At 35.5% G+C, this 16,803-nt stretch overlaps 1 protein-coding gene across 1 annotated transcript in view; it reads left to right on the top strand.

Moving 5' to 3' along the window:
* Positions 1-16,803, top strand: part of LOC126236239 (ATP-binding cassette sub-family C member 4-like) — a 293,140-nt gene that overhangs the window by 191,434 nt on the left and 84,903 nt on the right. The window contains exon 12 of the mRNA XM_049945381.1: positions 13,003-13,182. Within this exon, the coding sequence (XP_049801338.1) occupies positions 13,003-13,182 (180 nt within the window). The remainder of the gene's footprint in view (positions 1-13,002; positions 13,183-16,803) is intronic.

Genomic DNA, 16,803 nt, shown 5'->3' with positions numbered 1-16,803 from the left:
TATAATGAAGAAATGGCAGGCATGTAGAAGATGCATGGTTGTCATTGTTTATTGTCAGCAAGCATCCTCTTTTGATACATTGTTCACCTTGAGGTTGGACTGTTTTATAATTATTATTATGCACTGGTGCATATAGTTTTACATGGAACTGATAATGGTAAAAATTCAGGTAATAAGGTGTCAGTGTGTTAACTATGTTCTCTGAGAAACCAATGAACTGCTCTACACGTGACAAATGCAGCTGCCTTCTGCAGCTACCAACAAAACAAAGGACATAGTTTTGCATCATCTAAGCTCTTTGGAAATGGTCAGTTGCCCAATGTTACCACAGGGACAAACTACACCTATTTCTGTTTGCATGTGACTTTTATTTCATCTGCTGTACTCTTGTATTTGGCCATATCCTCATTGCAGATGTTTTGTAAATTATAAATGTTTGAGTACATTAATGCTTATGAGGGAAGTGGCTTGCTCAGCTTCATTGATCGTTGTTTTATGAGGTTGATTGCATAAAAGTGATTTACTCCTTAAATTTTTTGCAAACATTTTCTACAAAAGTACACCACAATACCAACTCTATTTTCTAAGTGTAACTTGTTAATTGCTTCTTATGTTGACCATAGAGGAATCATTATAGGGGTACTAATATGTGACCTCGCAAATTACATTTTGGGACAGCTAAACAAGAAGATTATTCTGATGGCTTTTTTTTTTTTTTGTCTTACCTTCTTTAAAGAAAACATAAGGTAACATTCACAAAATTTCTCCACAGGAATGAAACAACACAAAATTGGGTAATAGTTGTTAAAAAATTCAAGCAAGTAATGAAAAATTCATGCAAAAAATAAACTTACATTGTAATATGCTCTTTACATTTAAAGAAAGGGGAGGGGGCCACAAGTACATGCAATCTTCCACTCAAAAACAGAAGTAAAAGTGTATGTAAAACTAATCAAAACTCAAAAAGTTTACATTTTTAGAAGAGTTATGTACAAATTTCAAAATTATGCTGAACATTTACAGTCATTCATAAACAAAAACAGAGGAAAAACATAAAAATGATCACAGGATAAGTGGAAAAATAGGTAGAGACCCTAAGATGCAGCTGCAACAAATATTTTATAGCTGTGTCAGATAAATTTACTGCGAGAAAGAAAGCAGGTGAAGTAGGCAAAATTCAGTAATAAACCTGTCATATTCACTGAAGTAACATAGGAAGAAATTTCAATACTTCAAATCTAGATGATGATAGAGTACATTTCATAAGGCTCTGCAGTAGCAGTGTATCAAATCCACTAACACATATATTAAATATTGAAACAGGAGAAAATTTTTGCCATATTATTTTAAAGAGAGTACATAATATCCAGTTTTTAACTATTTCATTCATTCATGTGTTGTGTCCTATAGATTGCATGAACCTTTTGGGGTGTGAAATGAGTTGAATTACATGTCAATTGGCAAAAGCAGTCATTGCAGCTATTATGTAAAGTATATTAACAACAAACTGCAGATATTGCTTGTCTACTAACATTGATAACTATGTGACTTATTTCTAAATTACTTTATTGATCACACAGGATTTCACTCTGCATGGTGGTTGATGGGAGTTGCAGAACTAATAAAAGTCGAAGATGGGTTATGACTTTTGACTGATATTCACTTGTTTTAGGTCTCTGACAATCTTAGTCTTCAGTACAATGCAGTGTGCACTGACAGTGTTATCACCATTCTATGTTGTTTCCACAGTAGCAATGTTTGTTTTGTGTGTGAGTAATTCCCCAAGTCATGTCTTCCAAAATCAAAAGTAAATGACATGCTATACTCACTGTTGTCTGATAACAAAGTCAGTTACAAGCGAAAGATATCTGTGCCAGTCAAGTGCCTTCAATTTCTATTGATCGTACTAGCCCCTATTAGCCACTGTGCTAGATGCATTCAAGTAGTGTGTAAGTAATATGTATTATTAGCAGAAAAGCAACTACTTGGAAAATGCCACTGTTCTTCCTCCTGCTTCTCTTTTTATCTGATGCTTCAAACTATGTATGTATCTGACTTACACAGAAAGCAATCTGCTGTCTATATACTGGTATGTTTGAAGCCTGTTACTTATAGAAGTATTAGTATTAAGTGGGTATTTATGTCCCAAATGCTAAACGTTATATAATAATAGCAGATACAAATTAGGAAGCTTTGAGCCAACAGGGTGATTTCCAAGCTTGGTAAAGTCTTTGAAGTAATGGTAACAGAATTGTTGGTTGTTTTTAAAGTATTAAACTAGTACATTCATCACAACATGGGTTCATGGAAGAAAGGGCTGCCTATTGGCAACAACAGATTTTGTTGACGATAATCTGAACTCATTTGATGACAGTCATAAGAACACAAGAGAAGAATTATGATATTGCAAATTTCTGCATAACAAAAATGAAAAAAATATACAGAAATAAATAATTACTGTACTCAATAAACAAACACCACAAATCTTAGGAGCTTATATAAATGAGCATATGAATTGTAGCCACTTTCTTTCTAATGTATTCATTTATATTTATACAGCAAAGTGTGAATAGCACCAAACAGCATAGAGACTAATTATTGTTAATACAATATACAGATTAACTTTGTACAATTTTTTGTCTTTGACCCATGCCACATCCCTAAAGGTTCTAGTTCTTGATGGAATGTACAGAATATAATGGACAGATGAATGAATAGTGGAGATGACATAGATAACGTGCACAAGAAAGTAAATTTTCCTGCTGCATTCAATGAATCAGTTTATTAATGAAAAACATTGAAGACAGTATATAATATGGACTAAAATTCCCATGACTATTGTTGTGTTGGCAGAAGAGCCAACACCGTGTTACTACTGGATGCCGAAATGCATGCGTTTTAGCTCATGCAGGCTGGCGTGAAGAGGGAAGAACTATAAAGACATGAGGTCTGGAACATGACAAGGAATGAGAATTCAGAAAGCGGACGTAATTAGTTTGATACTCAACTTTAATCCATTAATGATGAACATCATTCTTGACGGTACATGTTTCACAATATTATCTGTTCAGAATTCATTCTAATTACTGAATATGGCTCCTTGCTAGGTCGTAGCAAATGATGTAACTGATGGCTATGCTAAACTATCGTCTCTGCAAATGAGAACGTATCTAGGCAGTGAACCATCGCTATAAAAGTCTGCTGTACAACTGGGGCGAGTGCCAGGGAGTCTCTCTAGACTAGACCTGCCGCGTGACGGCGCTCGGTCTGCAATCACTGATAGTGGCGACACGCGAGTCCGACGTATACTAACGGACTGCGGCCGATTTAAAACTACCACCTAGCAAGTGTGGTGTCTGGCAGTGACACCACACTATTATTTATTTTTTCTATGTAGAAGTACCTCCCATCAACCATGGACCTTGCCGTTGGTGGGGAGGCTTGCGTGCCTCAGCAATACAGATGGCCGCACCGTAGGTGCAACCACAACGGAGGGGTATCTGTTGAGAGGCCAGACAAACATGTGGTTCCTGAAGAGGGGCAGCAGCCTTTTCAGTAGTTGCAGGGGCAACAGTCTGGATGATTCACTGATCTGGTCTTGTAACATTAACCAAAACGGCCTTGCTGTGCTGGTACTGCGAACGGCTGAAAGCAAGGGGAAACTACAGCCGTAATTTTTCCCGAGGACACGCAGCTTTACTGTATGACTAAATGATGATGGCGTCCTCTTGGGTAAAATATTCCGGAGGTAAAATAGTCCCCCATTCGGATCTCCGGGTGGGGACTACTCAGGAGGACGTCATTATGAGGAGAAAGAAAACTGGCGTTCTACGTATCGGAGCGTGGAATGTCAGATCCCTTAATCGGGCAGGTAGGTTAGAAAATTTAAAAAGGGAAATGGATAGGTTAAAGTTAGATATAATGGAAATTAGTGAAGTTCGGTGGCAGGAGGAACAAGACTTTTGGTCAGGTGATTACAGGGTTATAAATGCAAAATCAAATAGGGGTAATGCAGGAGTAGGTTTAATAATGAATAAAAAAATAGGAATGCGGGTTAGCTACTACAAACAGCATAGTGAACGCATTATTGTGGCCAAGATACACACAAAGCCCATGCCTACTACAGTAGTACAAGTTTATATGCCAACTAGCTTTGCAGATGATGAAGAAATGTATGACGAGATAAAAGAAATTATTCAGGTAGTGAAGGGAGACGAAAATTTAATAGTCATGGGTGACTGGAATTCGTCAGTAGGAAAAGGCAGAGAAGGAAACATAGTAGGTGAATATGGATTGGGGAAAGGAATGAAAGAGGAAGCCGCCTTGTAGAATTTTGCACAGAGCATAACTTAATCGTAGCTAACACTTGGTTCAAGAATCATAAAAGAAGGTTGTATACCTGGAAGAATCCTGGAGATACTAAAAGGTATCAGATAGATTATATAATGGTAAGACAGAGATTTAGGAACCAGGTATTAAATTGTAAGACATTTCCAGGGGCAGATGTGGATTCTGACCACAATCTATTGGTTATGAACTGCATATTGAAACTGAAGAAACTGCAAAAAGGTGGGAATTTAAGGAGATGGGACCTGGATAAACTGAAAGAACCAGAGTTTGTAGAGAGTTTCAGGGAGAGCATAAGGGAACAATTGACAGGAATGGGGGAAAGAAATACAGTAGAAGAAGAATGGGTAGCTCTGAGGGATGAAGTAGTGAAGGCAGCAGACGATCAAGTAGGTAAAAAGACGAGGGCTAATAGAAATCCTTGGGTAACAGAAGAAATATTGAATTTAATTGATGAAAGGAGAAAATATAAAAATACAGTAAATGAAGCAGGCAAAAGGAATACAAACGTCTCAAAAATGATATCGACAGGAAGTGCAAAATGGCTAAGCAGGGATGGCTAGAGTACAAATGTAAGGATGTAGAGGCTTGTCTCACTAGGGGTAAGATAGATACTGCCTACAGGAAAATTAAAGAGACCTTTGGAGAGAAGAGAACCACTTGTATGAATATCAAGAGCTCAGATGGCAACCCAGTTCTAAGCAAAGAAGGGAAGGCAGAAAGGTGGAAGGAGTATATAGAGTGTTTGTACAAGGGCGATGTACTTGAGGACAATATTATGGAAATGGAAGAGGATGTAGATGAAGACGAAATGGGAGATAAGATACTGCGTGAAGAGTTTGATAGAGCACTGAAAGACCTGAGTCGAAACAAGGCCCCGGGAGTAGACAACATTCCATTAGAACTACTGATGGCTTCGGGAGAGCCAGTCATGACAAAACTCTACCATCTGGTGAGCACAATGTATGAGACAGGCGAAATACCCTCAGACTTCAAGAAGAATATAATAATTCCAATCCCAAAGAAAGCAGGTGTTGACAGATGTGAAAATTACGGAACTATCAGTTTAATAAGTCACAGCTGCAAAATACTAACGCGAATTCTTTACAGACGAATGGAAAAACTGGTAGAAGCCGTTTGGATTCTGTAGAAATGTTGGAACACGTGAGGCAATAATGACCTTACGACTTATCTTAGAAGAAAGATTAAGGAAAGGCAAACCTACGTTTCTAGCATTTGTAGACTTACAGAAAGCTTTTGACAATGTTAACTGGAATACTCTCTTTCAAATTCTGAAGGTGGCAGGGGTAAAATACAGGGAGCGAAAGGCTATTTACAATTTGTACAGAAACCAGATGGCAGTTATAAGAGTCGAGGGGCATGAAAGGGAAGCAGTGGTTGGGAAAGGAGTGAGACAGAGTTGTAGCCTCTCCCCAATGTTGTTCAATCTGTATACTGAGCAAGCAGTAAAAGAAACAAAAGAAAAATTCAGAGTAGGTATTAAAATTCGTGGAGAAGAAGTAAAAACTTTGAGGTTCGCCGATGACATTGTAATTCTGTCAGAGACATCAAAGGACTTGGAAGAGCAGTTGAACGGAATGGACAGTGTCTTGAAAGGAGGATATAAGATGAACATCAACAAAAGCAAAACGAGGATAATGGAATGTAGTCGAATTAAGTCGGGTGATGCTGAGGGAATTAGATTAGGAAATGAGACACTTAAAATAGTAAAGGAGTTTTGCTATTTAGGGAGTAAAATAACTGATGATGGTCGAATTAGAGAGGATATAAAATGTAGACTGGCAATGGCAAGGAAAGTGTTTCTCAAGAAGAGAAATTTGTTAACATCGAGTATAGATTTAAGTGTCAGGAAGTCGTTTCTGAAAGTATTTGTATGGAGTGTAGCCATGTATGGAAGTGAAACATGGATGATAACTAGTTTGGACAAGAAGAGAATAGAAGCTTTCGAAATGTGGTGCTACAGAAGAATGCTGAAGATAAGGTGGGTAGATCACGTAACTAATGAGGAGGTATTGAATAGGATTGGGGAGAAGAGAAGTTTATGGCACAACTTGACTAGAAGAAGGGATCGGTTGGTAGGACATGTTTTGAGGCATCAAGGGATCACAAATTTAGCATTGGAGGGCACCGTGGAGGGTAAAAATCGTAGAGGGAGACCAAGAGATGAATACACTAAGCAGATTCAAAAGGATGTAGGTTGCAGTAGGTACTGGGAGATGAAGAAGCTTGCACAGGATAGAGTAGCATGGAGAGCTACATCAAACCAGTCTCAGGACTGAAGACCACAACAACAACATGTAGAAGTACACATACATGTTATATAAAAAGAATTTTCACCATCCAAGTAGAGCAGATTGGTGTGCTGCTAAGATAAATGTAAACAGCCTGAGAAACATGTTCTTATAAAATTTTAAAATGTGGCAGTGACACCCTCTAAAGAAATCAGATCATGTGTCATTGAGAGACAGTGAAACCCACTTTCTGAATAAGAATATTCATGAACATGCACTGCTAGGAAAGTTAATTACTGATGATAAAACAAAACAGCAAAATGGAAATTGGGGTGCCAGGTGAAATTGGTAGAATGTTTTTTCAGCATAGTACCCAACATCTTAAAAGAAATAAAGATCTTTGAAGCTTATCTTAAAAGGTATCCAATGGAAAAGTGAGTACTGGTAATCTAACCAAAGCTAAGATAGGAATGGCCTCCTTTGTGTGTAAGTCCTCTAACACACCTTGCCGTAAATGTGGGTTCTTATAATTATTATTGTAAATATATTTTAAATTCACTGAAATTATGACTCTATGTAGTGGGAAGTGATAAATATGGCATTAATTTTGTGAGGTCATAAGGACTCTACTGACAACATTTTCCATGTTTTAAAAAGTGTGCCACACCCAACAGTTGGTGCTGAAATGGGCACAGTGTGTTCACAGGCAAGAACTAAATAAACAGACAAATAAGTTTTGTATACCCTGTATAATTCTTGACTGATATAAATAATTTAATGAAGACATGAAAGGACTCTTTGCAGGTGACACACATTTATTGGTCATAGCTCAAAACTCATCCATATCTAACATGATCAAAACAGTAGCCAACCAGACTCCAACTTCCCCCCCCCCCCACTCCCACCTCTCCACCACCCTTGCCACCCTTGCCACCCACACTGCCTCTGCCAGTCATCCTGCATGCTATTCGTTCATTTCTTTCATCAGTCGACTTGACTGAATTGAGTTATTGAGTAGTTGTACTTTCCTATGTACCACACACGTCCACGTCATCGGCTTTTATATGTTTCTGTCTGGCACAAAGATTGCTAGCACATACCTACAAGAAAAGTCGCAGCCATTCTGGTGAACTTGATACATTATTCTGTCTGGCGTTCTACTGTTTTCTTGTACAGAGAACCTTTGATACATAGCGTTATAAATATGGAAAACTGCAATCATAATGCTGATGCTATGACATACTGGAAAAGAACTGTTTTTATTCCAACACTGGACCATGTTACGACTGACATGAGAGAATGTTTTGTTGAAGAAAATATTTATTATTTAAAATTCAACATATTTTTGCCATCACAACTACTGAAACATGATGGTAATGATCTGTCACCTAAATTGAATCAGTGCTTAACTGAACCGCCATTCTTTGAAAAGCAAATGAGCATAAACACCCTTAATGATTGTGATTCTGTTATGCAAGCCTTGTCTGTTTGTCCTGGATCTGACTATCCTACTTTTCGCACACTGTACAAAATATTTGCTGGTCTACCTGCATCTATTGCTACAGTAGAAAGAAGTTTTTCAGCGCTGCGGTGTACAAAGACACGGCCGAGGTTGACAACGAAGGAGGATCGACGTAGTGGCTTAGCTCTGTTGAACACTCGCCCTGACATTGATTGTCCTATTGATGACATATTTAACCAATTTTCCAGGAAGAATAGGTGCACAGATTTCATCATTTAAGGAAGAGAACCACAATTGTAACTTTCTTACATCATAAGATGGTATTGTCTTGTATACGTGTATAATCAGTTTAAATAAAGTTTTCTCAAACTTTGCATGTGACTTGATTATTTTTTATTACAGTAAAAGTAAAGGTAACTCAAGATATCTTTAGCACCCCCTTCTTGAGGATTTTCTGACCAGACTTATTACTAGATCACAGCAGTGGTAGCTTGTACCAATTGAAATTGGGGGCATTCGCATGCAAATTCAAAACTGTCGGTACATTTGAGAATTCTTTACAAAATTGATGTGAAACACACCATATTTTACTACAAAATATAATGGCAAATGAAATAAACTGGCTGAAAATAATCAGTATCACCTGTATATGACAGAAAAGCATGCATATGTGTAGTTATTGAACACTAAGTCTCTTCTTTTGTCTTTTTTTTAAACTGAACAACACTGTAATGTCTCCAAATTAAGTATGCTCTGAATCATATTCATTGCTATGGAGACTATTGCTAATACACTCAACCTTAGACTCAGTCATTCTGCTTTTTGAAAAGTCTTGATCCTGTTCAGTGTTTAGAAGAATCTGTCAGCCTCAGCAATTGTCATAGATGTCAAGCACACAACTGTCTAAAGTTAGCAGCATATTTCTGTAAACATTGTTGCCATTTATGAATTATGAAATAAACCTCCAGACATTATACACACTAACACAATTTTTAAATATAACAGTTCATGAAATATATACACATATCCACATAAGGCAAAACTGCCACTGCATCACATGTTACATTTGCTATTTCAGTATTATCAAAATCATATTACGAAATTTCAGACAAACAAAAATGACCTGCTGGTACTAGAGATGGACATTAATGGCTATACATAAATGAAATCCAGTTTGTAAACTTTATCTCCAGATGGCTAACAGGCTTGATGGAGCCATTTTATATCTGGAGTATTTTTACCAACATAAGGATTCATCCTGATTAGATTCGATTAGATGTATTTTTTGTCCCAGTTGATTTGTAGTGAGGATGACCTCTGGGATGCAGAACACATCAGAAAACAAGAGTACACAATAAATATGTACAAAATAAAAGCAGATATGATGTGTATCTTAAACAGATCCCAAACAAAATTGCCCTTGTGGATGTGGAACTGGTAGAAAAAAAATTAAACATATTTATATTTAAAAGTATTCAAAACGTGTCATGAAATATTAAATGTTCAATACACTTAGATGTATAGGATAATATATGATAATTCTTAGGATATTGTAGCCACATGTCATCAAATGAAAAAATAAAATTTAAAAAAAAAAAAAAAAAAACATTTTACGCTACTTTCTTACAATGATCACATTATTACATAATATTTGTGCAGAAGCCAGATTATACACAATGTTCACATTATGTGATACTGTAACATACACTCATCAGTCAGTTCTGCTAAGAAATTCATCATTGGAATGGAAGGAGTTGGCCACCAATAGACTCCTCTCAAACTGAACTTTATTATTAGTTAAACTTTTTATGGCTGCTGGCATGTTATTGAAATTGTGTAGTGCTGAATAGGGGACACCTTTCTGAATCAAAGTAAGTGCCTTTAAATCTTTGTGAAAGTTATTCCTATTTCTAGTATTGATTCAGTGAACTGAGCTGTTGGTATGAAGGGGGGGGGGGGGGGGGAATTTAATGACAAATTTCATTAAGGAGCAAATATATTGGGAAGCAATAGCTAGTATCCCTGGTGCCTTTAACAGCTCTCTGCAGGATGTTCTTTAGTTCACACCACAAGTAGTTCATATAGCATGTATTTGGTCTTGGAAAACTGTAGCTTGGCTGGTTGAGTTACCCCAGAAAATATAATTCCTATTGACATTATAAAATGAAAATAAGCATAATATTTTTTTATCGCCTTTATGAGGTAACATTCACATAGGAAACAGAGATTTGTTTAGGTGCTTCAGCAGTTCCATGGCATGCTTTTTTCAGTTAAATTTATTATCGAGCTGTAATCTCAAGAATTTACCAGTGTCAACTTCTTCTATGTGCTTGTATTTATATTTTAGGTATATACTGGCAGGAAACCTTTTACAGGTTCTGAACTGCATACAGTATGTTTTTTCAAGGGTTAGTGACAGAGAATTGGCTAGGAACCAGTTATTGATAACCATGGAAATTTCATTAGCCAACCTCTCTAAAGTTGTACTAGATTTACTATTTATTGCAATATTTGCATGACCTGCAAACAAAACAAACTTGGCATCTGGTGAAGTGACTATGAAAGGTCATTGATATACACTAGAAAAAGTAAGTGCCTTAAGATGGAATCTTGATGGACACCATGTTATTGGTTGTTCCCAGTTGGATGGTGCCTGATTATTTAATATATGTCTCATTCCTATTGACACCTTTTGTTTTTAAACCATTTTGCAACATTTCCTGTCACACCACAATAATTAACTTCAAAGTGTATTGCGATTTACACAGTCAAATGCCTTTGACACATCACAAAATAAACCAGTAGCCTGTAATTTATTGTGTAACGAATTAACTACATTTTCACTGATTAACTACATTTTCCAAGTTGTGATTTGGATAATATTTTATTTGTATTCAGATGGTTAAGAAGATGACTGTGCATTATATTTTCTGAAATATTTGAGATTGTGGGCGAAAGTGAAATTGGGTGGAAGTTTGATGGTATTTTTTTAACTATTTTCTTATACAAAGGCTTAACTTCAGCATATTTCAACCATCCAGGAAATGTTCCACTGATACAAGACTGGTTACACAAATAACTTACAATGTCACTAAACTCAGAGACATAGCCACTAGAAGTTTTTGATGTTTAGGATTTTAAGGTGGACATTACTTCCACTGGTGTTGTGATGCTCCACTCATACTATTGTAATCATTTGTAGTGACTTGCCTGGGTTATTATATGGCATCACCTACTGAACTCGACACCCCTGTCTTTTCAGTAACATTTATGAAATGCTTATTGAAAAGTTCAGCAACACTGCACACGTTTTTTACCTATATACCATTTACTCTTAATTCTATGTTAGCCTTTTCATCTCTGGTTCCTCCAGTCTCTTCCTTCACTTTATCCCATATTGTCTTTATTACATCTGATGTGACTATCCTTTTCTGATAATGCAGTTGCTTTGATATCTGTATTACTATCTTCGATATTTTGCAGCATGTTTGGTAATGATCTATAGCATTTACATCAAAGCTGTTTCTGACTGACAGATATAGTTTCCTTTTTGTCTTACAGGATACCTTTATTCCTATAGTAATCTTGTAGATTGTAGGATATACAATATGTGATCTTTTAAAGAATACAAGACTCTTCCTTACTTTTAGTTTGTGTCCATATCTATACTTTCTACCCTATATCCATATTACTGCTCATATTTATGCTGATCTTCTTTGTTGCTGCCCATCTTTATTCATAAATATCAATTCAAACACAACTTTTTTTTTTCAAAATTTCATGTTCTGATGGCAACACAGAGTTGATTTCCTTTGTATCTATCACATTCATACAGATACGCCAGCGTGTTGTAAACAAACCAGCATTTTGTACTTCAAGGCAATGCTACTTCAATTTCTTGTTTTTAATTTTGTTCTTGTTTGTTTATCCTACAGTGTCTCTCTCTCAACTGAGAGTCATGCCTGACCTTCAAATAGAATCACCGAATAGTGCACTCCTTCTTTTTCATGCATGAAATTTTCTTCAGTGAAAGAAATCCAGAGTCCGAAAGACTTTCGCCTTCTCCTTGTATGTGTGTATGTCTGTTGGTGACTGATGCTTTTTAATTATACTTCCTTTATATGATTAAATTTAATATTAATGTGTATGTAAGCATAATCATTGAAATGACAGATATAAAAGTCAATGATCAGCTGGCAGGCATACAGAAAAGATGGAAAATTTGGTTGTGTTTTGGACAAATTCCTTCTTCAGAGCTATCAAACACACAGATACACCTCACACACACAGCAAATGTTGTTCCCCAACACTGCTACCAAACTTTTTAATCTCACTTAAAAGCTGAATTTTTTTTGTGCCTCCCCTTGGATTCTGTGTAATCTCACACTCCAAAACAGTTGACTTGGTTCCACTTTCTTTCATTACAGAAGTATAATTTCATCTCTGCCATTGCCATCAGATTATATCAGTGAAAATAATGTGTTATCTAAGGTATTCAAAAATGTTGATTATCTCTCAACAAAACTGCAAATTGTACATCAGAGGTAATAATTTATTTCATTTTTCTGGAAAATGAATGTCATTATTTCCCAAATTGCCTCTTTTTCCTCAAGCAAAATGCATTCCATTCATCTTGGACTTCATATTTTACTCAGTAGATTACAGACCCTCTTTTATCTTATCCAGTGTGTTTCTGGTAGTTCCCCAACAGAAATTTTGTTCTGTGCCTGCATGCCACGTCACCATTACCATCCTCTCAACAAAAAGAAGTTGCAATCTCACTGATACTATCATTCCTCTCTACCCATGGGAGAGGAATACATTTTGAAAACAATAATCAATTCATTGATAGTGTACATACAACAGATTGCTCCATATTTAGTTTTCTTTTGTGTCTGCATTTTCTGTAAGCATAGAACCAAATATTTATTGTCATTTTAGGGACGAATTGTGATCCAGAGTACATACGCTTCACTTATTCAAAATCCGTCATCTGCTGCTGCACTAGTGTTTATAGAAGATAACAACAATGAAGATCAGCCAGAAGAAGATCAAAATCAAGAGAAGAATTGCAAACAGTTTGTAAGAGGACATAAACAGGCAACCAGAGCATCTATAAGGGTAAGTAAATATTCAGTATACTAATAGAAACTTTTTTATGAAAAATCACTGTTATGTACAATATGATTTTATCTAACTTAATCATAAATTCACATGCATGAATGCAGAAACCTACATTATCTGAGTGGTTAATGCCATTGTTTATGAAATGCAAAAATAAAAATCCTAAATAATCCATGAATTTCATTAGGACAAAGGTGTATGAAAACCAAGCTGAATCATCTCTATCTAAAAAGCAGAGAATTTGGAAGTGTTTGAACACTGACAACAAACCAGTTTCAGCCTCTTGATTTCTCAGAATTGAAGGAAGCATCATGTTAGACACTTCTAAGAATTTTACTTTCTTAGCAAATGAACACAGTGCTTCATTTAACAGTGTAGAGGAAGTGTTTTGCTACAGTGTTATGACTGTGAATGTTAATTACATCACAGTCAGTTTTATTCTAAATGAACATTTTCAGATCACTGAAAATTCACTGACAGTCTTTGTAACTAATCTTCACAAAGGGGTAGAAATGTGATGGCATCATAACTCAAAAATATCTAATTGTAATACATTTTTGAGTAATGACACAGCCACATTTCTCCCACTTTGCAAGAATTAGTTGCAAAGACTATTGGTGAACTTTTGCATACCAGAAGACATTTATTTAGAATGAAACCTATCGTGGTGTAAGAAACATTTCTGAAATACTTTTGTGGTGGTTTTTATTAACATTTACGCTATTCGGCTGTGGGGTTCAAAATGATTAATAATGTGATGACTGTTTCACAACAGTGTCACAAATAATATTTTTATAGATTTCTGAAAAGTTACACATCCTAAGAGAGCAAAAGCAAATATCCAGTAGGTTTTGTAATAATGAAATTCAACTACTTATCTAATTGAAATCTGTATTTATACTCTGCATATCATTATAAAATGTGTGGTAGAGTCACATTTGTACTCTTCATGAGGTAAAATTAGAGTGACGATCCTATAAGGGAAATATGAAATAATTTTAAATATGTCATCCATTTGTTCCAAAACTTCACATAGTTGCAAAAATAGCTCTTTTGATAGTCTACTAAAGATAATATTTTCAATCACTGTTGTTAGAGTAGTAACAAATACATGTAACTTGAACCAGGGTGATATTCTGAGCAAATGTACGCCGATCGTTTTGACACTGTAAATCACTCTGATTACTGCCAACACCACTCTCCCAACCCTGAAGATCATAGTACACAGCAGTTGTTGTTTGACAATGAAAAAAAAAATTCATAGCTTCTTAAACCTAAATAAGTTATTTATTTGTCCATGTAAATCTCTTTTTCAGCACATATATTGTACACAGGATATTGGACAGAAAACCTTTTTAGCTATTGGTTTTTCAAATGTCAAACATATATTATTTAAATTTTTATAACAAATTGAATCTATACAGTTAATAATTACAATTTTTTTAAATACTGTATATTTATAACTTACTTCTACAATTAAAGATACAAATTACATTTTTTCTTGCATAAGATACTGTGAGATTGAGTAGTAGCAGTTTTTCAGAAGGTAGGCTGTCACAGACATTTTAAAGGTAATCTGTTGTATAGTTTTGTTCTTGCATGATATACATCTTTTTGGCATAAAGTGATGTTACAATGATTAACATGTATGTCACTGTCTGACCTGGTACTGTAATCATAGACACTTTTGCTTTGAGGAAAAAGGTTTTCTTTTCTCAGTATGCTTTTTTTGACATGCATGACTACTTCCAGTATATAAATGCAGAGAAGGGGTAGGATCTTTATATCTTTAAAGAAAAACTTTGCATGGTTTTCTGCTGCTCACTTGTTTCGTTATTCTCATTTTGTTTCCTGAAAACTATTATGGCCTGGTGTACATTTCCCCAGAAAATGGTACCCTACTTCAGTATTGAATGTACATGATCAAAGTATACAGCCATAATTGTTTCTGCACTAGTATAGTTGCAAAAAATTCTTACTACATAGCTCATTTTTTGCTAGTTTTGAATTTAAGGATGTGATATGAGTGCTAAATTTAAGATTTTCCTGGATATGAATCCCAAGAAATTTAGTTTCATTGACAGCACTAATGTTTTGGTTATCTATACATATTACAGGTTATGCTGCATTTTTATTTTGATCAGTGTGGAAATTCATGAGTACCGTTTTTTGGGGATTAACTATTAGCCTGTTACTGGTAAATCATTCAGACAATCCTTTTGTAATATCTTTTGCAGATGCAGTAAGATTTTCTTCTTTATTCCCTTCAGTCAATAAAATTGTGTCATCTGCAAACGGTGCTGGTCCAGAATCCCTAATGTGTGATGGGAAATCATTGATGTACACAAAAAAAAGAAAGAGAACTAAAATGGAGCCCTGTGGAACACCATGACTCTGAAAGGTGTACCTGGAGTTCATTTCCTTTCCTTTCATGTACTTAATTTCAGTTACCTGAGAGCAATATTCCAAATATGATTTAATCCACTGATTTGGCACACCTCTTACAACATACTCACTTCATTTACACTGAAACCAATCTCCAGAAGAACTGAGACAGCTTCAATGTGAACCTATGTCTTCCATGACACTTGTAATTTGTGTGTGCCATGATCTTAAAGTTTAAGTTTCATACATTTAGGCATTATTTTTGAAGTGCCTTTTTGTTGTGAAATGGGAGTAATCTCATTTATTCCGCAAAAACATCAAAAAGGATACAATTTTACACCAATCATATCATAGTCACATTAAGCCTCAGTAGACTTTGCCTTACATATGTTCTGCATTCCAATTAATTCTGTCAGAGGGTTGTTACCTAAAATATGAGTAAAGATGTATGTACAACTACTTTTGCAGGATATTAATACTGATGAAGTGATATGCAGTTGCCCAGTTATAACTGGAGACTGAAGGAGATCAAGAGAGAATTGCAAGAAGTAGTTCCATATTTATAAGAAACTAGTATTAACAGAATACAAAACTGTATCATAATACTACAATAACGAAAATTTTACGATGTAAACAATCAACAGAAGTGAAGAAAAACAACCACTCACTTGCAGCTAATTGATGCATGGCAAATAACCACACTATGCACCATCCATCAATCAGCTACATGTGAGTAGTTGTCTTTCCTCGTTTTTGTTTATTACAAATATGAGCAACTCAGTGCATCAAGAACTGAGGAGAATATGAAAGACTTGCACAGTGCAATAAATTGTAGGACTTTTACTACAATGGAGAGTATGTTCACATACAGGAACTGTATAAATGTACAACACAGGTAAACTTTTTACATGTGCATGCTACCATGACAATGAAAGTTGTGTAACTTTTGTTTAGGGACGTCTGGTTAGTTTGCCAAGCTTCAGTGGGAAGTTAAATTTGTACACACATTTGTAAATTAAATGTCATGGATTTTCTGAAGCACCTCCATGTCCTCTTTGCTGTTGATGCAAGAGTCATAATCAAGTCTAACAGAAGTTTAACAACAGGAGGAACAATGAATGAAATATTATAGAAAAACTAAGAATCAGTTCTTGGTAAATGGCCCATTACTTAACATAGAAAAAGCTAAGTTCATTCAGTTCTGAAAGTGGCACTATATATTGACATCAATAA

The sequence above is a fragment of the Schistocerca nitens genome, chromosome 2 (genome assembly GCF_023898315.1).
Source record: "Schistocerca nitens isolate TAMUIC-IGC-003100 chromosome 2, iqSchNite1.1, whole genome shotgun sequence".
NCBI lineage: Eukaryota > Metazoa > Arthropoda > Insecta > Orthoptera > Acrididae > Schistocerca > Schistocerca nitens.
This window is presented reverse-complemented; position numbering and strand designations above follow the sequence as displayed.